This window comes from Microtus oregoni, unplaced genomic scaffold (assembly GCF_018167655.1).
Source record: "Microtus oregoni isolate MIOR12 unplaced genomic scaffold, Mior012 000047F_ref0000412, whole genome shotgun sequence".
Taxonomy (NCBI): domain Eukaryota; kingdom Metazoa; phylum Chordata; class Mammalia; order Rodentia; family Cricetidae; genus Microtus; species Microtus oregoni.
In genome coordinates, this window is record NW_024543221.1 from 2,954,939 (window position 1) to 2,974,412 (window position 19,474).

Below are 19,474 nucleotides of genomic sequence, written 5' to 3' on the forward strand. Positions count from 1 at the left end.
CCAGTTAGCAGCTTGCACCTGCCATATGACACAGGCTCCCTAGGAGGGAGGGCTGTCTTGAGAGAACTCCCCATTAATGATTCTCTTGCCCACACTGCAGTATACATCGAGTTCCTCGGGGGGAGAAAGCTCCTGTGAGGAGGGCAGAATGCGCAGGCCTACCCAGCTGAGACCCTTCCATGCCCGGGCTTCGGTGGATCCCGAATTCCCCCTCGCCCCGCTGTCCAGTGACCCTGACTACTCCTCCAGCAGCGAGCAGTCCTGCGACACCGTCATCTACATCGGGCCCAATGGCACGGCCCTGTCTGACAAGGAGCTTACTGACAACGAGGGCCCCCCAGACTTTGTGCCCATCGTGCCGGCCCTACAGAAGACTAGGGGTGACAGCCGCCCTGTGGAGGCAACAGAAGCTGCAGCCAACAAGTCGGAAAGAGACTGTCTGAAGTGCAATACCTTTGCCGAGCTGCAAGAAAGACTAGATTGCATTGACGGCAGCGAAGAACCCAACAAGTTTCCTTTCGAAGAGCTGCCCATCCGGTTCGGGCCAGAGCAGGCAGGTAGATGTGTTTCCTTAAGCCAAGCGGCAGGGCCAGATACACTCTCTGAGTCTGATAAAGAAGATAACGGGTCAGACAATGGCCAGCTGACCACCGACAGAGAAAGCACGGAGCTTCCAGCCTCCAAGGTGCAGCAGAGACGGTCCCCTGTGCCTACTGTGACACGGAGCAGCAGCCCTAGTCCTGCCTCACCTCGGAGCATCCCGGGCAGCAGTAGCCAGCACAGCACCTCCCAGCTCACACAGAGTCCCAGTCTCCAGAGCAGCCGGGAGAGTCTGAACTCATGTGGCTTTGTGGAGGGCAAGCCCAGACCCCTGGGCTCCCCACGGCTAGGCGTTGCCAGCCTGTCCAAGACCTCAGAGTACAAACCCCCCAGCTCTCCCTCCCAGAGATGCAAAGTCTACACCCAGAAGGGGGTCCTGCCTTCCTCTGCCCCACCACCTTCCCTGAGCAAGGACTCTGGCATGGCCTCCAGCGAGTCCTTGCTTCAGCCTGACGTCCGTACTCCCCCGGTTGGAATGAGTCCCCAGGTTTTGAAGAAGTCCATGTCTGCTGGGAGTGAAGGGTTTTCGGGAACCCTGGTTGAAGATGGGCACCAGGAAGGTCCTCCTGCAGACTCCAAGAAGGAGATTCTGAGCACCACGATGGTGACCGTGCAGCAGCCACTGGAACTGAATGGGGAGGATGAGCTGGTGTTTACACTGGTGGAGGAGCTGACTATCAGTGGGGTGCTTGACAGTGGCCGCCCCACCAGCATCATCAGCTTCAACAGCGACTGCTCCGTTCAGGCCCTGGCCTCAGGCTCCCGGCCCGTCAGCATCATCAGCAGCATCAGTGAAGACCTGGAATGTTACTCCAGCATGGCCCCCGTCTCGGAGGTGAGCATCACGCAGTTCCTGCCGCTCCCCAAGCTGGGCCTGGATGAGAAGACGCGGGAAGCAGGCAGCCGGCGTTCTTCCATCAGTTCCTGGCTAAGTGAGATGAGCACGGGCAGTGATGGGGAGCAGTCTTGCCACAGCTTCATAGCGCAGACGTGCTTCGGGCATGGGGAAGCCATGGCAGAACCCCCAGCTGCAGAGTTCGTCAACACCATCCAGAACACTGCTGTGGTATGCAGAGAGAAGCCAGAGGTGGGCCCTGACAATCTACTCATCTTGTCTGAGACGGGAGAAGAATCTGTCAACAAAGCCACTCCCGTCAAAGGCTGCAAAATCTCCACCCTAGGCAAGGCCATGGTCACCATCTCCAACACGGCCAACCTGAGTAGCTGTGAAGGCTACATCCCCATGAAGACCAACATCACGGTCTACCCCTGCATTGCCATGAGCCCCCGAAATGTGCAAGAGTCCGAGTCCTCCACTGCCACCCCAAAGGAAGCCCCCAAAACAGCCCAGTCCCAGGAAAGCAAGGAAGCCAATGCAAGGAGAGAGATGAAGTTTGAAGATCCCTGGCTAAAACGAGAAGAAGAGGTGAAAAAGGAGAGCGCTTACCCCGGTGAGGAAGGGGTGAGGGGCGAGGCAGTCACAAGCTCCCTGACGACTGAAGGTAAGTCAGAACAGGAGCCGAATGGCAGGCCCAGCTCTGGTGACAGGCTCAGCAGCAGCAGCGGAGAGGCGTCTACCTTGCAGGTGACTGACAACATCAGGAGAGTTGTGGATGGCTGTGAGATGGCCCTGCCTGGCCTGGGGGCCCAAAGTCCCATACATTCCAACAAAAACCTCAAGTCAAGCAGCCTCCCAAGGGCATTTCAGAAAGCTGACAGGCATGAGGCATTGGACAGCTTCTACCATTGCCTGGCAGACAGCAATGGCTTCAGCGGGGCTCTGGGTATCCAGTCCTCTAAGACAACACTGGAGAGGAAGGCGGCATCACCCAAGCATTGTGTCTTGGCACGGCCCAAAGGGACACCGCCTCTGCCTCCTGTCCGCAAATCTAGCTTGGATCAGAAGAACAGGGCCAGCCCTCAACACAGTGGCAGCAGCACCGGCAGCCCACTGAACCAGCCCGCTACCTTCTTGGCTTGCTTCCCTGATGAGTCCAACAGCAAGACCAAGGATGCCAGTAGCAGCAGTAAGCTCTTCAGCGCCAAGCTGGAGCAGCTGGCCAGCAGAACCAATTCTCTTGGCAGGACAACAGTCAGCCACTATGAATGCTTGTCCCTGGAAAGGGCGGAAAGTCTGTCATCCGTCAGCTCCCGCATGCACGCCAGCAAAGATAGCACCATGCCTCGCACTGGCAGGAGCCTGGGTCGCAGCATAGGGGCCTCACCACCCAGCTGTGGCATCACCCAGTCTGCAGGGGCCTCTCCCAAGGCCAGCCAGTCTAAGATCTCGGCAGTGAGCAAGCTCCTGCTGGCCAGTCCCAAATCTCGCAGCCTGTCCACCTCGACCACCAAAACCCTCAGCTTCTCTACCAAGTCCCTGCCACAGTCTGTGGGCCAGAGCTCCAACCTGCCACCCAGCGGGAAGCACATGTCCTGGTCCACGCAGTCGCTCAGCAGAAGCCGGGGCTCTGGGCTGGCTTCTAAACTGCCCCTGAGAGCCGTCAATGGGCGCATTTCAGAGCTGCTGCAGGGCAGTGCGGGCCCCAGGGGTGCACAGCTGCGGGCAGAGGCAGAGGAGCGCAGTGGAGCTCCCACAGAGGACAAGCCTGCAGCCGCCCACCTTCTGCCCTCACCCTACAGCAAGATCACCCCTCCTCGGAAGCCTCACCGCTGCAGCAGCGGGCATGGTAGTGACAACAGCAGCGTCCTGAGCGGGGAGCTGCCGCCTGCCATGGGGAAGACGGCCTTGTTCTACCACAGCGGCGGCAGCAGTGGCTATGAGAGTATGATGCGGGACAGCGAGGCCACCGGCAGCGCATCCTCGGCCCAGGACTCCATGAGTGAGAACAGCAGCTCCGTGGGAGGGAGGTGCAGGAGCCTCAAGACCCCAAAGAAGCGGTCCAATTCAGGTAGGCACCAGGCATGGGCTAGGACAGAGGCACCAGGCCTCTGGGATGGAAGTAAGGTTCATCTCCTTGCTTTTGACCAGCCATGGGAGTGTGTCCAGATACTGGAACTGGAGTCTTGGGCTCCCTTTCCTCAGTGTCCTGCCACCTGGGTCCTTGACTGAGGACACAATCCCCAGAGACTTTCCTGAAGGTCTGGGTACTGGGGGATGCTAGCTGTGGGGGGGTCTGAGTACTGGGGCATGCTATCTGTGGGGTCTGAGTACTGGGGGATGATAGCTGTGGGGGGTCTGGGTACTGGGGGATGCTATCTGTGGGGGTTCTGGGTACTGGAGGATGCTAGCTGTGGGGGTGCCGGGAGGGAGCTCATTCTTGCTCGTTCTGTTTTGCGTCACTTCTGCCTTCACGTGCACGTGTTTCTACTCAAAGGCTGAGACGACTCTTGTCTAGAACCTTCTGAGGGGTCAGAGCCCCTGCCCTTCTGACTATAGAAGCCCGTATGTGAGGCTGGTGGCCTCCAAGACCCTGCAGATCCCCCTCCTGGAGATATGGGGCACTGTCATTTCATTGAAAGTGGGGTGGGAGAGGGCTAGTCTCGACTTGCACCCGAAACACACTTGTGGCATTGGTAGACACAGAACAACCACAGGTTTCCTGCAGTGCCCCTCCCTAAGTGATAGGCAGTAGGTGTCCATGCTGTCCTGCCCACCTGCTTGTAGGGCGACTCTCTGCCGTGTCCAGAGTATGCCATCAGAAAGTACCTCACATCTGAGCCACTGATAGGTTCCTTGGAGCTTGGGTGGACATGTGACAGCAAGTTATGTTGGACAAAAAAAAAAAAAAAAAAAGACCAAGGTCAGAGCTGGTGGCCCAGGTGCCATGGAGTTCATGAACTCAGGGGACAGTCAGGAGGGAAATTCGGAGACAAAGGCAAAGGTACTGAGAATAATTTAGATACCATGAGAGTTTTTCCTGAAACTCACTGGATGCTAAAGAAATTGTCCTTAGTGATGAAGCTTCTGATTTTTGTTCTTAACTAAATAAAATCATGTGCCCTGTGCATACTCCTGAACCTCTGCTGAGTGAGGACAGCGGAGTATAATGTCCTCATGGCCTGTCTAGCCTGTTCCCTGTCCTGTATGCCCTGCCAGGCTCTGCAATTGAGAGCTTTCTTGATCCTTTGCCCTGTGTGTCAGTGCTACCAGCCTGGCCAGGATTAAGAGACGGGATGACATGCAGAAACGGAGCGTTCTCTCGGTGGTAGCTGCTGCAGGAACAGCCCGTGGGCTTCCCCTACCTGCCACGGGATTGGTTTTGCCTGTTTCCTGCCAGCTGTAACCCCCAGGCTCTGCAAGGGACCGGTCCACATAAGGGCTGAGATCAATGCCCACCATAAACTATTTGTCTTCCTGGGATCACAGAATTCCATCTCAAGGGACAATGTAAGCTTATGGTTTCCCATTACCATATGCCGTGATCTAGAGAGGCCCATCCATCCATCCGGCTATTGCAGATCATGGCACGAGGCAGCAGTGAGGGCCCTCCATTCCGGGCAGGCTCAGGCACTGCTGTGGCTGCTGCCGCTGTGGCATCTGCATTTCCTGGCTGTGTGTTTCTGAGTCTGTTGTGCTCACGCTCAGCTCTTATTCCATCCCTGTCTCTGGCTTTGCAGACAACCCCCATGTAAGATGGGGTGACAAGTGACAAGCTCTTGGCGCAACAAGGCAACCACTGTGGTCTATCCCCGGGGCCAGGAGCTCTGAAACGTGCTGGTGTTAGTTGCTGAAAATAGCAAGATATTTAAGAACACCAGTCTTCATGGGAAATAAACATGCTAGCCTTCCTAGTACTTGATTGACAGGCATTGTTATTACTGCTTGCTCCGTGTTGATCTTCAAAGCCTGGAGAACAGCGCAAGGCTCGCTTCAAGGTTCACCTGTGTTTTCCCTGTGGACTCTGTTTCTGTTTTCTAATTTAGTGAGTTGCAACCCAGTTACTTTATTCTTCCACTGCCGTAAACTTTCTAGTCAAGGCTTCTTAATACATTGGTTTGTCTGTGACGCTGGACTGAAGCAGGAAAGCGCACGAACGAAAGGAAGCAAAGTGTACGTAACTGCTCAGAGCGAGGCAGTGGACGCTGCACCTGTCCTTGCCCAGGGCCAACTCCCTTCGTAGCCGCTGCCCTCCGAGGGACTCCTCTCAGAAGGCTATTGAATGAAAATGGTGTGCCATAAAAATGCCAGGGAAGGGGCTGGGGATGGGATTTAATACGGGGTATCCCAAGCATTAGACCTCGGTGCTCAGCCACCGTAGACCGAGGGCTCGGTGATGGATACGGCTGGGAAGATGGGCTCATTTCAGGTTAGGTGACCTTGTCTGGCTTATTTATGATTATTATTAAGAGAGATGCTGGCTGTCAGATGCGATCAACATAAATCACAAACAACTTCTTTAAGAGAAGCCATAAGACCCCTCAAAGGGTGCTTCTAACTAGAAGGCCAGTCCTCATTCACTGGCGATGTCTGGGATTTAGAATTGCAAAGAAGGCAGTTATCTTTTATCTGGGATCGCCTTTGCATCCAGAGAACTGCGGTGATTTAGTTGTTTTCTTACTGGAAAAGAATTAGAATTGTGTTGCTGGGAAATAGCCACGAGCCCTCTGAATCCCGTGTGATGTCTATGTAGCAGAGAGTTGATCCAGCATTGCTGCGTGTCACCACCATTCAAGCCCTTCCTAGAGACCCACGCTAGTGAACAGCACAGGAGGTTGGGCTTACAGCATGGCGTATGGGAAAGATTAAACTTGGGGCCATGAGCTATGTGACTTTTATTTTGCCTTTCTGGGCCTCAATTTTCTTATGTACAAGAAAAATGGTGGGTTTGATAAATAATGCTGGACATATTATTATTATAAAACTAAAAACAATAGTCTGACGTTCTTTCCATAGAAAAACCGTATGTTAGTGAACTTCATTTTTAGTTACTGCATTAGACAGTTTTTTGTTACTATAATGTCTGAGATGATCTTCTTAAAAAGGAGAGAGGCTATTTCATGTTCTGGGTTCAGTCATGATCTGTTGACCTTCTTGGTTTTGGGGCCAGTGCTGAGGCAGCACATCCAAGGAGTAGAGAGTGATGCAATGGTGTTTGGGAGTGAAAAGGTAGAAAGAAGCTGCATTCCCACAATTCCATTCAAAGTCATGTCCCCAGCTACTCAAGACCTCCTACTCTGCCCCACCTTCCAAATGTTCTACCTCTTCCTAACAGTGTCACTCTGTAGACCACAGCTGTAAAACACTGACCTCTGGGACACCCAGGAACTGCCCCGCAGCAGTTGCTGGACATTGATCAGGCATCCTCTACACTCCCAGACAGAGCTGGTGATGTGGGAAGATGGGCAGCCTCGTGGGGTGTAAGACAACGCTGAGAGGTGTGAAATATTCAGAGAGAGGAGTAATAGCATGAAAGGGAGCAGCGAACAGAGACATACTGCCATGTGCTGGGCACATCCTGCCGACCAGCAGCGCAGGAAGCTTTCTGCCATAGGCAAGAAGATCCTGCAAATCAAAGCAAGCGAAGACAGCTGTGGAGGAAGGGCCTGTCCTTAGACAGACAGTCAGAGAGGATGGCTTTGGAAGCCGAGAAAATAAATCATGGGAGCCCAGTTTTGGAGTGGCAAGTGTATGGCCCACTTACTGCAACATAGTGGGGTGCATTCAAGGGGCACATTCTCAGTGAGCATAGTGAGAGCCTGGAAAAGGTACAGCCAGGTGGCATTACCCCTTGAGCACGTGGGAACTGTAATAAGAGCACACAGATGCATTCTGTAGAGCTCCGTAGAACTTTACTAAAAGCACACGATAGAGCATAGTCAGCAACGGAAAGTCATTATAAACTCTCAAGAGGAACTTGTGTGAGTAGATTTTCATTGATTCTTCACGGTTCCTAGCTAGCCCTCTGCGGTAGGCAACACACCACCATGTAGCCTCAAGCTCTGAATTAGAGTGAAGATAACCTGGCCCATTGGGAACAATGTTTGCCCAGCCAGTTATGCACTTCTTAAACCAAACCTGACCCATTCATGATGCAAACTTAGGAAGAGAGTTATCAACCCAAGTGTTGTGTTTACGCACTGAATGTGTCTTGATGAAGGGGCAGTATGCTTTAAGATATCTACTTAGCTGGCGGTTTCTACTTCTTGTGGTTTTCTGTTGTTGACACTTACCCCAGATCCCACCAGCAACCTGGCAATTTTTCTTTGTTTTGTTTTGTTTCAAGACAGGGTTTCTCTATAGCTTTGGAACCTGTCATGGAACTAGCTCTGTAGACCAGGCTGGCCTTGAACTCACAGAGATCCGCCTGCCTCTGCCTCCCGAGTGCTAGGATTAGAGGCTTGCGCCACCACCACCCAGCTATTTATTAGCAATTTATAATCTGTGTTTTGAGATATGTCAAAGGTACTTTCCCTAGTGACCTAAGTTTCTGCCACTAGGCCCAACCTCTTCAAAGTGGTCTGTCACCTCCTGGAAATGGTTCTGTCACACCACAAGCCAGCATTCAATTAATGACTATTAATACATGCCCTTCATGTATGTGTGTGAAGGAATTCTGGGTCTAAGGAGGCAGCTGGCATAATAAAGTGCTCGCCACATAGGTATGAGGATCTGCATTCAGTCTTCAGAACCTAAATTAAGGGGGAAAAAAGGAAGGGCGGGAGTGTGGACGGAATGGAGGAGAGGGAGAGGAGAGAAAATAAAGAAAAGGTCAGATGTGTGTAATCTCAGTCCTGGGGTCACAGAGACAAGTGGATCGCTGGGGCTTGCTGGCTGGCCAGCCTAGTCTGCTCAGCAAGCTCCATGTCAATGTCTCAAAAACCAAGGTGGATGATGACTGAAGAGTGACCTCTGGCCACCGCACACCTGTCCACATGCGTGTGAGCACCTGTGCCCACACATAAACCTTCACACACAAAGAGAAGACTGAGGAAGAGCGTCCGCCATCTTTGTACCTGTCTCATCTCATGCGGGGATCTAATGAGATGCCATGCATACATCAGCCAAGATTAGGCTTGTCCACATGGAGAAGCTCCATGTGTGATGCCAGAGCTCTGTTCCGTTGTGTGTGAAGTCAGAGGTCCCCCCATCACCTCCCCCATGTAGAGAAGGACGACTGAGAGTGGGGTGCAGCTTGCAGCCTTCTTCACAGAGTAGAAGGCTTCTTGGGTAGTTTATGACATCATCACTTATAGTAGGTCTCCGGATACAGTACCAAACACTAGGACATTGTTCCCGTAGCCGGGACACCTATAACTTCATCAGAACACCCAGCCCTGCCAGGGTTGTGCCAGTCTGGCTCATGTCCTTCCCTGCATACCCTGGGGGATGCTGGGAGTGCCTGGTAGGAGGTGGCCCTGAAGGTCAAACAAGGATTTTGTTCACCTGGGGATGAAGCAAACGATGGGTTAAGAGGCCAAATGGGTAGTGGGAGGCTGGAGGACTTCACACATGGCTCCTAAGCTGATGACGGATGTTGTCTGTTCTGACTGTGGCTAATGAGGGATGTTAATCATGACCCTATGCTTTCCCTTCTGGTCAAGTTCACCGGCATCTCCTCTTCTTGCCTTAGGTTCTCAGAGGCGGAGGCTCATTCCGGCGTTGTCCCTTGACACCCCATCACCTGTGAGGAAAACTGCCAGCAGCACAGGGGTCCGCTGGGTGGACGGCCCCCTGAGGAGCACCCAGAGGGGGCTTGGGGAACCTTTTGAGATTAAAGTCTATGAAATTGATGATGTGGAGAGACTTCAGCGACGAAGAGGGGGAGCTAGCAAGGTGAGGCCACTTCCTTCCCAAGGGTCCCAGTTCCTGGCAGGTCCTGCCCTAAGAACTTCAGGGGAGCCTTCTCGGGTTCAATGTGGGCAGTGGGTGGCGGCAGGGGATTGTGGGATAGGTGCTATATGCTCCTTCTCTGGAACACCTTAAGTGTTAGTGAGCTGCAGCCTGATGGGCTCAGGGACTTCTCTGGTTTCTTGTTTTGAGGTTTTACACCCTAGTGAACACCAACATTGTGAGGGGCCATGTACCTTCTAGGTGAGAATAGCCTTCGGTAGTCTCCCGGGAGTTGAGTGTCTTGTCTGTCCACAAGGCTCCCTGCCATGCTTCTGGGAAGCTGGGCTTTTGTCATTGGTCCTCTCCCAATCCTCCCTTCTGGAGGAGGCTGCAGGACAGAGTCAGAGCAGAGGGATGGCCTTCTGCTTCTCTCCCTCTCCAACCCTCCCCCCCCCCCCCACTTCCTCTGTGGGCAGGAGGTCATGTGCTTCAACGCCAAGCTGAAAATCCTGGAGCATCGGCAGCAGAGAATCGCTGAGGTCCGAGCCAAGTACGAGTGGCTGATGAAGGAGCTGGAAGCAACCAAACAGTACCTGATGCTGGACCCCAACAAGTGGCTTCGTGAATGTAAGTCTGAGGGACTGGCCCTGGGGTTATCTCCGTTAAGCCAAAAGCCCAGGTGATCTTAACCACCTGGTCACTCTCCACAATGCTACTGTTCCTGTTGAGGGATAGATTGGATTAGCTCTAATTTATTTGTTCCTCGTCATTCCATTTACTGCAAAAGAAGGCTTAACTTTGCCCTGACTAGTACATTGTTTCGGGACCAATCCTGGAAGACTTGTCCGTGGGTAAAATATGTCAGCATCATTACAAACACTCTCTCCCCCACTTTCCTGCTCAGCTCTTCCCGCCAACCCTCAGCTACCCGCATCCCTTTTGGAACACTCTTCTCCTAAGGTCACCCCCTCCTGGTACTCCCTCACAGGCAACTCACTGGTAGAGCCCAGCAGCTTAGCATTGGTTCTCAAAGAGCTGGTTTAAAAACAGAGTGGAAACGAGGCCGGTACAGAAGGGCCAGGATCTACCAGTTCCTGATTGTACCCACTGAGAGCAATAACCCACAGTCACACTGCCTCTTTCTGGGTAGCCTATAGGACAGAGAGTCCTCCTATGTTTCATTGCATCTGTGGCTCTGCTCAAGGTCCCGTAGACCTGATTTGGATACTGGTTGTTTTTTTGTTTTTTGTTTTTGTTTTTGTTTTGTTTTTTGCTATATGCTGACTGTGTGACTTTGGGGAATGTTTGACTCTCTGGGTCTTGGTTTCCTTAGTGTAAAAAAGAAGAGTGGCTAAGCCTGTCTCATAGGGTGATTCTAAGCCAGAATGAGTGCTTAGGCTGCACGGCCTAGAGAGGGTGTTTAGCATCTGGTGGGAAGAGCTGCAGTACCTCAGAGTTCAGTCAGCTGGCGGCTCCTGGAGGTAGATGATTCAATGCCTGCTCCCATGGTACATGGTTAATTCCTTGTTGGGGGATTTGGACGAAGACACAACCTCTCCCAACAACAGTGTCTTCATCCAGCAAAGGAACAAGGACATGAGCTAAAATGTGACTGAGACATTAACACACACCCTATGCCTCTTTCTCCTTCTCTGCTCTCACTAGCTTCTCCCATAGGTCCCTGGGTCCTTTCTAACCACAGGGGCTTCCCTTAGGCAGAATCCTCATTTTCAACAGCTTCTTAGAATTTTGTTTTTCAAAAGCAGCTTATGCCCAAGGCAGGCTTGAAAATGATCTTCATTTTCCAAACTTCCTCTTTTTTTCTGGGATGTGAATGAGTTTGCCTATCAGTACACATGGGCCTCAGATGGCTGGAGGGGGCGATTGCTCTCTTCCTGCCTTGGTCCATGTCAAGAGTCAGTAATTTTTTTTTTTTTTTTGATGCTGAGAAAAACAATGGATAGAACGTTACATGAAAGAGGGAAATACAGATTTTTAAAAAAAAAAAAAACTTAAAACAGGAATTGGAAAAAAAAATCAAGGAGGCTGCGTGCTGACTTTCTCAGATGGGCTGCAGGCCGTGCTAGAACGGCCATGTGCGGGGATCCACCTCCAGTTTTAGTTTGTCCTCCCGCTGCCTCTTTCCAGGGCCTGTGATATCGCCTGATGTGCTTACGGAGGGTGAGGCTCTGATTTCAGTAGCCTGGGCTGAGATGCAGGGCCTTGGGTCTGTTTCTAGCTTCAGTCCGCACTGGCAATATAAGCGTGAACAGGGACCCTTTCTGACTAGATGGAGGCTGCTCCTGTCGAGAGAACCCCACTCCACCACAGACTTGGCGTGTCTGTAGCAGGCTTGCATGTCATCTCTTCTGCAGTGCCATTCTCGTCAGAAACTCAAGGAGGAGAGGGCAGGAATCCTGTCACTTGCGCCACTTGCGTTGCTGTTTAAGAAATGATGCCAGCTGAGGTGATGTGGCCCAGCTAGGACTCCAATGTGAAGCCCCTACCAGGCCACCCACACTGTTATCCATGCTTCACTCCCGTGTGGACCTTTGGCAGTACCCCTAGAACAGGGACCAGGCCGTCTACCACTCCGCCAAGTCATAATGGGGCAAAGGGACCCCAGACCTCTGCCCCAAGACAAAGACCTTGGGTGCAAGGCATCATGGTTATATGACTCAACTTGCCTTTTTGAGCTCAAGGGAATTTTAATTATTAATACACATGTTTTAAACATCATATCCCCCCTCCCCAGTGACCAGTGAGTAAGATCGTACAGGAATGGGAGCCTGCTCTCTCCAGGGAGGTGGGGTGTGCATGTCACTCAGGTAACGCCACTCCTGAAAGGCGGACTCTTGCTGCCCGAGCACCCTAGAGTTGCTTGCCTTGGTTAACAGATCAGTAGAGTGGGGACCTCACAAATCTGTGCTGGAGGCAGCTGGGGCAAACATGGGAAGGTTCTAGACCACCTCCCTGTTCCTCAGAACCATCTCTGAATATCAGGAGCTAGAAACCACAATGGGTGTGTGTGTGTCATTCCTCCTCAGGCGACTTTAGCCCAGGGGAGGAGGGGGAGGTAGCCCTTCCTACGAGTAGCTGTCCCATCTCCAGGAGCTCCTTTCTCTTTCAGTTGACTTGGAGCAGGTCCTGCAGCTGGATTCCCTGGAGTACCTGGAGGCCCTGGAGGGCGTGACAGAGCGCCTGGAGAGCCGTGTCAACTTCTGCAAGGCCCATCTCATGATGATCACCTGCTTTGACATCACCTCCAGGCGCCGATAAGGACCAGCGGGCTCCAAGCCGTCAGGCCCTCGCTTCCTAGGACTTCAGCAGGACACCACCCTCCCAGGCCCTCTGTGCTGGCAACGCTCAAGACACTAGGATGCGGATGAAGGTTGGTGGCAAGTCTGGAGTGAGCGAGGAGCGAAAGGCGATGTTTCCTTTGTTTTCTGTAGGGAAGAAAGGTAAAGACACCAACATGTGGAAGGAGGAAGTGATGGGAAAACCCGTGGGACTGAGAAAGCACTTTGAGGAACCTTGAAGAACTCTGTACATAAGGACTGCTAGCCAAGAGATTCTTACCTTGCAGTCACGAGGAAGGGGAGGGTGATGCGGGATTGCCATTGAAAGCAGAACACCAACAAGACGACCCAGAATGATGGATTAAGTGCCTTGCAAATCTTTATGATTATCCAAACATTTGTGTTTGTTCTTTCTTGTGTCCAGATGGTGCTAGTCAAGAAGAAATCAACAAAACCCGAAAACTCAACCCAGTTTTTGAAATGCATTTGCAGCTTGTTTTCTCTTGGTTCTGACTTGCTGTTTGTTCCCAAGAAGTTGTGTTTGTTGTGCTATTTCCTAATCAGTATTGCAGCTGAATAAATGTTAACTGTCTTTCATGGTTGTTCCAGTAAGGCCACTCAGAACATGGAGATTCCATTGGCATGAGCCAGTGTGTTTCCCAGGGAGGTTTAGGAGGGCAGGGGACAGAAGACGCCACCTTCTGTGAACAGCAGGTCAGTCAACAGCTCCAGGGTCAGGCATGGAATGGGTGCGCATGAGCATTAGTGATGAGGAGGGATGTCTTTAAGGGGAAGGGTTCAGGGTGACCTGTTCTTCTTTGTTTCATGTATCTGTGGCCCTCAAAACAAGTTCATGCTCCTTTCTAGCCCAAAGCCTATGAATGGAAAGGTTGGACAACTTGAGCAGAACCCTTTTTCTTTGTCTTCATGCAATATGGTGTTATTACACAAGGTGGAGGGTGTCTGTGTTGAGACTCTTGGGCTTACATGGGTTCAGGGACTTGACATCCATTTAGAAAAAGGAAGCTTGGGGTTGGGGTTGCATAGCTTTTTGTCACCCAGGATCCTGTCCACTAGCAAGAGGTCAGCTCTCACCTATCCTAAAGCCTCTGTAGCTTGTTCCTGTGGCCTTGGTGTCCTGAGACACTGAGAGGAATCACATCTCTAAATTCTAGGACCCCAGATGTGCAGGTCAGAGCTGAATGAATGGGGAGACCTAGGTCTTGCTCCCCACTAAAACTGAAGACTTCATTCTCAGATTACTCCCCTGCCTTCAGGGTTGTTGGACCATGTTAGGAACATAGGTCTGAGGCATGGAACGGCCAGGCATTGGCTGACCATAGGCTGCTGGAAAAACTGAGCATCCCAGGAGAACCAAGAATTTTCTCTCCAGGAGCCTACACAGTCTGCCTGTGTATATACATGCTCAGGGGTTTTGGAAAGAGGACTTTGCATCCACGCCCTCTCACTAACCAACTCCTTGAATGCAGGTGCTCCCCAAAGAGAAAGAACTTTGTATTTCTGGACCAGCCCTTTCTCTGGACACATGTATCCCAGCGCAGCGTGGTATGTGGCCAACAGAACACACCACATAGAAGCTGCGGTCACGTGAGTGCCATGGCACCTGATCCTTTACCCAGAACATGGTTCAGATGAGACCACCAGCTTGACTGTTCTAGAGGTCAGCCTTGTGAATCGAAAGCCAGCCCCATGGGTCACACATTCCTTAAGAGCTGACTCTTATGAAGAGAGGTCCCAAGCTGCTGGCTGAATGGTCTGAGCTCTGGAATAGCACATTTCCCCCTCTGTCTCCTGGGGAAGCAGGGCCTCCCCAGATCTTCCACAGCTCCTCCCCAGTGCCATTCTCCAGGAGTCCTGGGCTCAGGGCCGAGCTCAGCCTCCTAACACGTGTGCACGGCCTGCTTAACAGCAATGTTCTTGGAAGCTTCTGGACTCATAGGGATGCCAATACTATGAACATCTGTTTTGATTGCTGGCTTCAAATATACTTCTGTGTTTTGTTTTTCATGAAAGGCCTTGGTTTGGGAAAGATTTTAAAAGAGAGCATGTCTGGATGTCTTTTCCCTTCTCCAGAGCAGGTTCGTTTGATTAGTATCTATGAGCTTGGCTTTAGTCCCTGCTGCCTTTTCCCTCAACCCTGAGGTCACTGGGCCTCGGGGACTCCTTTCGCTGGCCACCAACAGAGCCCAGTGCCTTTGCTGGAGTGAGACCAGGCTGACTCATCCGCAGAGAGCAGACTCTCAGTCAGCAGGTTCTCTTGGGGGAGAGGCCCTCAGCTGCCTCCCATGAAGACCTGTTTGCATACATTCCAAGCAACTTCGTGCCACAGCACTGGTGGCTTGGCGGTGTCCCTAGGGTTCTTTCACCGAGCCAGGTATGCCTTCTAGGAGGCCACATCCACATGGCAGGGCATCCCCCAGGACCTACCAGGGTGTGGTGCAGGGAGATATTGGGTGAAATAGTGTGTAGCTCTTGTTCGTTCTCATATCCTGTCCCCCTCCAAAGTAAACTGTGAACATCTCGATCTACCGCATGGCATTGCATTATCTTAACTGATAACTTGTGGAGAATCCCTGCCTCCCATGATGCACCTGCTTCTGGCCCTGCCTATGAGCTGCCTGTGGGAACGCAAATCTTTAGGCACAAAGAAGTAGGCCTACCATCTCAGCCAGTGCCGCTGGGAGGCCAAAGGGAGGGCACAAGAGGGCAAAGGGGACGTCAAGAAACTCACTTCTATTTCATCATCTGTCCATAGAAGGGCAGGAATTGTTTCTTTAAAATGAATATTTAGGCACATAGGCCTTACTTAAATTCTGTCCATCACCAACCCCCCCCCCCCCCCCAACTTTAGCCCTGCTTCAACGAATTTAATGTGAGGTAGAAGCGTTTGCAGCCAGGTAAAACTGGAAGAAAAAAATAAAACAAAATATTTGAGTAAAAATCTGAAACAGGGGCATCATTCTCCCAGGACCGGCAACCACCCTTAGTTCATCTCATCTGGGGGTGGGGAGGGGTGCTGCTGCTCCCAGGGAGCCTGCATTGCTGCTTTGTCTTGGCTTTCAAGGCCCCCCTCAGAGCTGGAGGCTTTGATCTCCTCGAACCCTCCTGAACACCCCCAGGAAGCCGTCTCTCACTTTCATCTCAGCAGAGTTGAATCTGGCAAGTATGATTTCAACTCCAATTGCTGTTCTGAACACTGGGAGAAATGCAGAGGTGGGGCCCCTAGTGCTGCAGCAATGACCCCCAGCCATGACCTCCAAGCAGGAGAAGGGCTCCTGAGCTAGAGCCTGGAGTAAAGACCACCATACACAGTCCCAGGAAAAAGGCAGGGGGTGGGCAGCGGAAATGTTCAACAGGCAGGAACCAGGTCCCATTTGTCAGGACTCAGCCTAAAGCTTGGGGCCTTGTGTCCAGGAAGGAGCACTCAGACTGTAGGGAGCCGCTTCAAAAGGACCTACACACTCAGGGCGTGCTTGATTTCCATTCTAGCCAGAAAAGCATCTGGGCATGGACCCCAGGTCTAGGGCACAGCCACCTTCTCTGGCCTTCAGATTCTCATTAATTTGAGCTCATTCACAGCACCTCCCTGGTAGATTTGTATTTTGAAGCTGCTGTCTGACCTTGACTTCCCCATAGAAAAGGTGAGGTTGGCAAGAGCCCACAATTTGCCCAGTACAAACATGGCCTTTGCTGATCTGTAATTGAGCCCTGAGCCCGAAGTGACTGCTTTTTGGGGTTCCTTATTCCATCAAGAATTCTGGTCTGTAAAAGAAATTACTCAAAACGAGTTCCTTCCAGAATTGAAAACAGATTTCCCAAATGTTGTTCTTTCCTTGGACATAATGCAAAAACATTTCCTTCCTTTTAGGGGAGTTTATCTTTGAACCCCAAAGCCGGGGCCCATTAGGAACAGGTTGAAAACCCTGTGTTCTAGGAGTTGAAGCTGACAAAGCCGTCCACTGCCATTGCCCCTGGAACATCCCTGCCACCGCCTACCAGCTTGGCCCAGCTTTCCACATTGAAAGAGGTGTCCTCAGTGCTAACACACGTGGGACAGCCCCACAGTGGGAGAGGTCGGCCCAGCTCGCTGGTCTCCATGCCAAGCTAAACTGTGGAAGGAAAGTTTCACAGACATGATTGGTAAATGGGTCTGCTTTTTTTTTTTTTTGAAGTGACAGAAACACAGCATTCTTTTACATCCCACAGAATACCTCTCTCGTCTTCTGAACAATATCTGTAACCACTTTATGGCATTACAAAGCTGTTCGTAAAACAATGTATAAACTGTATCCTTTAGCCATCTTCCTGGTGTGTCAGACAGAACATATTTCGAAATGACAAGTTCTGCGTCATTTCCATAAGAATAAAAGCAGAATTCTAACCCAGGAAACTCTCTTAAATCCTATATATCCTCTCAAAAAAAAAAAAAAGCTTTTTTGAAAATTCCTATGAGTTATTTACCCATCCCTAAACAAACATATTCTACTCGGGGTGGGGATGGGGGAACGTATGCAAGACCTGAACTGACGTCACAGTGTTGGACACAGTGTGGCACTGTGGGTAGGGCTCAGGCCTAACATTCTCCACATACAGCAATTTCCGGTGTCACAGTTGTGGGAGCAAGCGTTCCAATCCCAGAGTCACGCATTCGTTTTAGGTTCATTAGAGTGGCCTTCCCCAGAGAAGTCATCCTGTCTCTGCTCTCCACACTGCCAGCCTCCTGCATTGCCAGGCTTGGTTTGCAGCTCCACCATCCTTGGTTTTCTCCTCAGAATTGTCCGTAGCACCGCCCGTGTTTCTGGATCTATGTATGTACCCCGGTCAAGAACGCCCTCCATGTTCTGAGTTGGAGCATGTGCTTGCTCAGTCTGTGTTTGTCTTCTTCTGTTTTCTTTACTCCAGCAAAATCTATTAGCAGAGACATGGGCCAGGGAAGGGCCAGGGGTGGGACGTCCTCCTCCAAGTGCAGAGCTTTGCTTGGCTGTCTCTCTAGTAGGCAGCCAAAGAGATTGAGACCAAGTTCTTCCTTTCAAGCTGGCGTGGTGACGAAGTTGGAAAGCAGGTTCCCTGGGCCTCAATAGCAGAGGATCCAGCAGCCTCCTCCAACTGGGTCCCCACACAGCTCCTGAGGAAAGTGCTGACAGTATTGTTTTACTCATCCCCGAAATCCCCAAGAGGTCCTCTCTTTGGATAGATGTTGTAACGATCTATTTGTTAAAGAAACCAAAGCACTTTAGTGAGTCTTACAACCCATAAAACGTATGGCATGTGTCCCCTCGCTGGATCTCTGAAAGGCAGAGGGGGGCTTGGGCCAGTAGTCTCATTTGAGAGGCAGTTAGAACTGGGAGGAAAAGCATGGAGCTAGGAGGCGGGGAGCCAGGGCTACAGCTGGTGCCATCACTAGCCATAAACCTTGGGTAGGCTGCTGCATTCTTCTGGGCCTCAGGTCCCCCTGTATTAGGCAGTGTGTGGGGGAGCCATAAAAGCTGCCCTCCTGGGATAGTTGGGAAGGGAAGGGATGGTGTAGCTGGTGGCACATGGTTTGGAAGCTCTCCCCGGCGTGGGGAAGGACATATATAGATGAAGAAAATGACATCCACAGTCACTAACTGGCCCGGGTCACAGAAGAGACTCACAGCAGACCTGGGACATGAACCCAGATGCCTGGACTCTCTCTGTTAGACCATCTGACACCCAGAGGGTGCACATGAACACACACTGCTCCTCTGTGCCAGTACGTGTACATATGGGTGTGTCTGTGCAGAACACACGTAACGCAGATGAGGGGCCTCAGACAAAAGCCCCGAGTCTAATTCCGTTGTCAACAGTAGACTTACCTATGGCCTGGGACACACAAGCAACGCTTCCGGAACTCGGATTTTCTAAGTTGTAAAATGAGGACATTGTGGTACAGGATCTTTGCCGTTCTTCCAGCTCTGGCTATGAGAGTCCACATGAGTGATGTATGTATGTATATAGCGATATGCTTATCTGTAGAAATGGGCCCATTGGGGAATTGGAGACAAGGCCTGCTCAAGTGCATTCATTGTATCAGAATTGGCAACTTCACAAGTCCATACGCCTTCATTTTAAGTCAGATGTTTCAAAGTCACTGTTTTAACTGGGTAGAGGATTGGTGCTGTTTTAAAAATTAAGTTCTTAGCTCTCGAGTGTTTGCTGTTAATTTTTCAAACACGGTCATTTGTTCAATAGTCGAAATTTTAACTCTTCTGCCTTGGGCAGGTCCCCAGCAGTCTGTATGCAGGCTGGGTTTTGTGTGTGGGCTTTTACATAACTATATAAAAGTTAGCTGTTGGCTTGCTTATGGTAAATATGAACAGACTGTCTGGAGAACAGTACAGAAAAGAATTGAATTCTATAGTCTCATCAGCTGGTGACACGAAACCGTGAAGCTCTGTGCGATTTCCTGGTGTGAAGATGTTGTTTGCTGGCTACGGTCTCTGACTTTGTGGCTCATGAGGTATAAAATGTTGTAAAAAAAAAAAAAATCTGGTGTTTAAAAAAATCAAACTATGGTGGCATTAAATGTTCACTTTTATTCTCCCCAGAGTCACGCCTCCTTCTTTATCCAGCAGGTTCTTTTGTGCACAAGGGTATTCCATTCAAGGACCAAGGTGGGTCACCATGGTAAAGCTACACCTTAGCCCGCTTGGGGTGGGGCCCCACAGGTTTCTGGGATTCCCCTGTCTAGTTCCACTGGGCGCTGTCCTCGAAATAATCAGAGACTCAGGCAGGAATGGATGGAGGTGAGGGCTAAGCCACCGAAGCCCAGGAATGGTCCTCTGGGCCAGAGTCAACTGGC

The 19,474-nt window shown here is 51.3% G+C and overlaps 1 protein-coding gene across 1 annotated transcript in view; it reads left to right on the top strand.

The window, feature by feature from the left end:
- LOC121435781 (kinesin-like protein KIF26B) overlaps positions 1 to 19,203 on the top strand; it is a 162,806-nt gene extending 143,603 nt beyond the window's left edge. Inside the window, exons 12-15 of the mRNA XM_041635243.1 lie at positions 101 to 3,509; positions 9,132 to 9,334; positions 9,808 to 9,958; positions 12,462 to 19,203. Coding sequence (XP_041491177.1) covers positions 101 to 3,509; positions 9,132 to 9,334; positions 9,808 to 9,958; positions 12,462 to 12,610 — 3,912 coding nt within the window. The 3' untranslated portion in view covers positions 12,611 to 19,203. The remainder of the gene's footprint in view (positions 1 to 100; positions 3,510 to 9,131; positions 9,335 to 9,807; positions 9,959 to 12,461) is intronic.
- Positions 19,204 to 19,474: the final 271 nt, after the last annotated feature.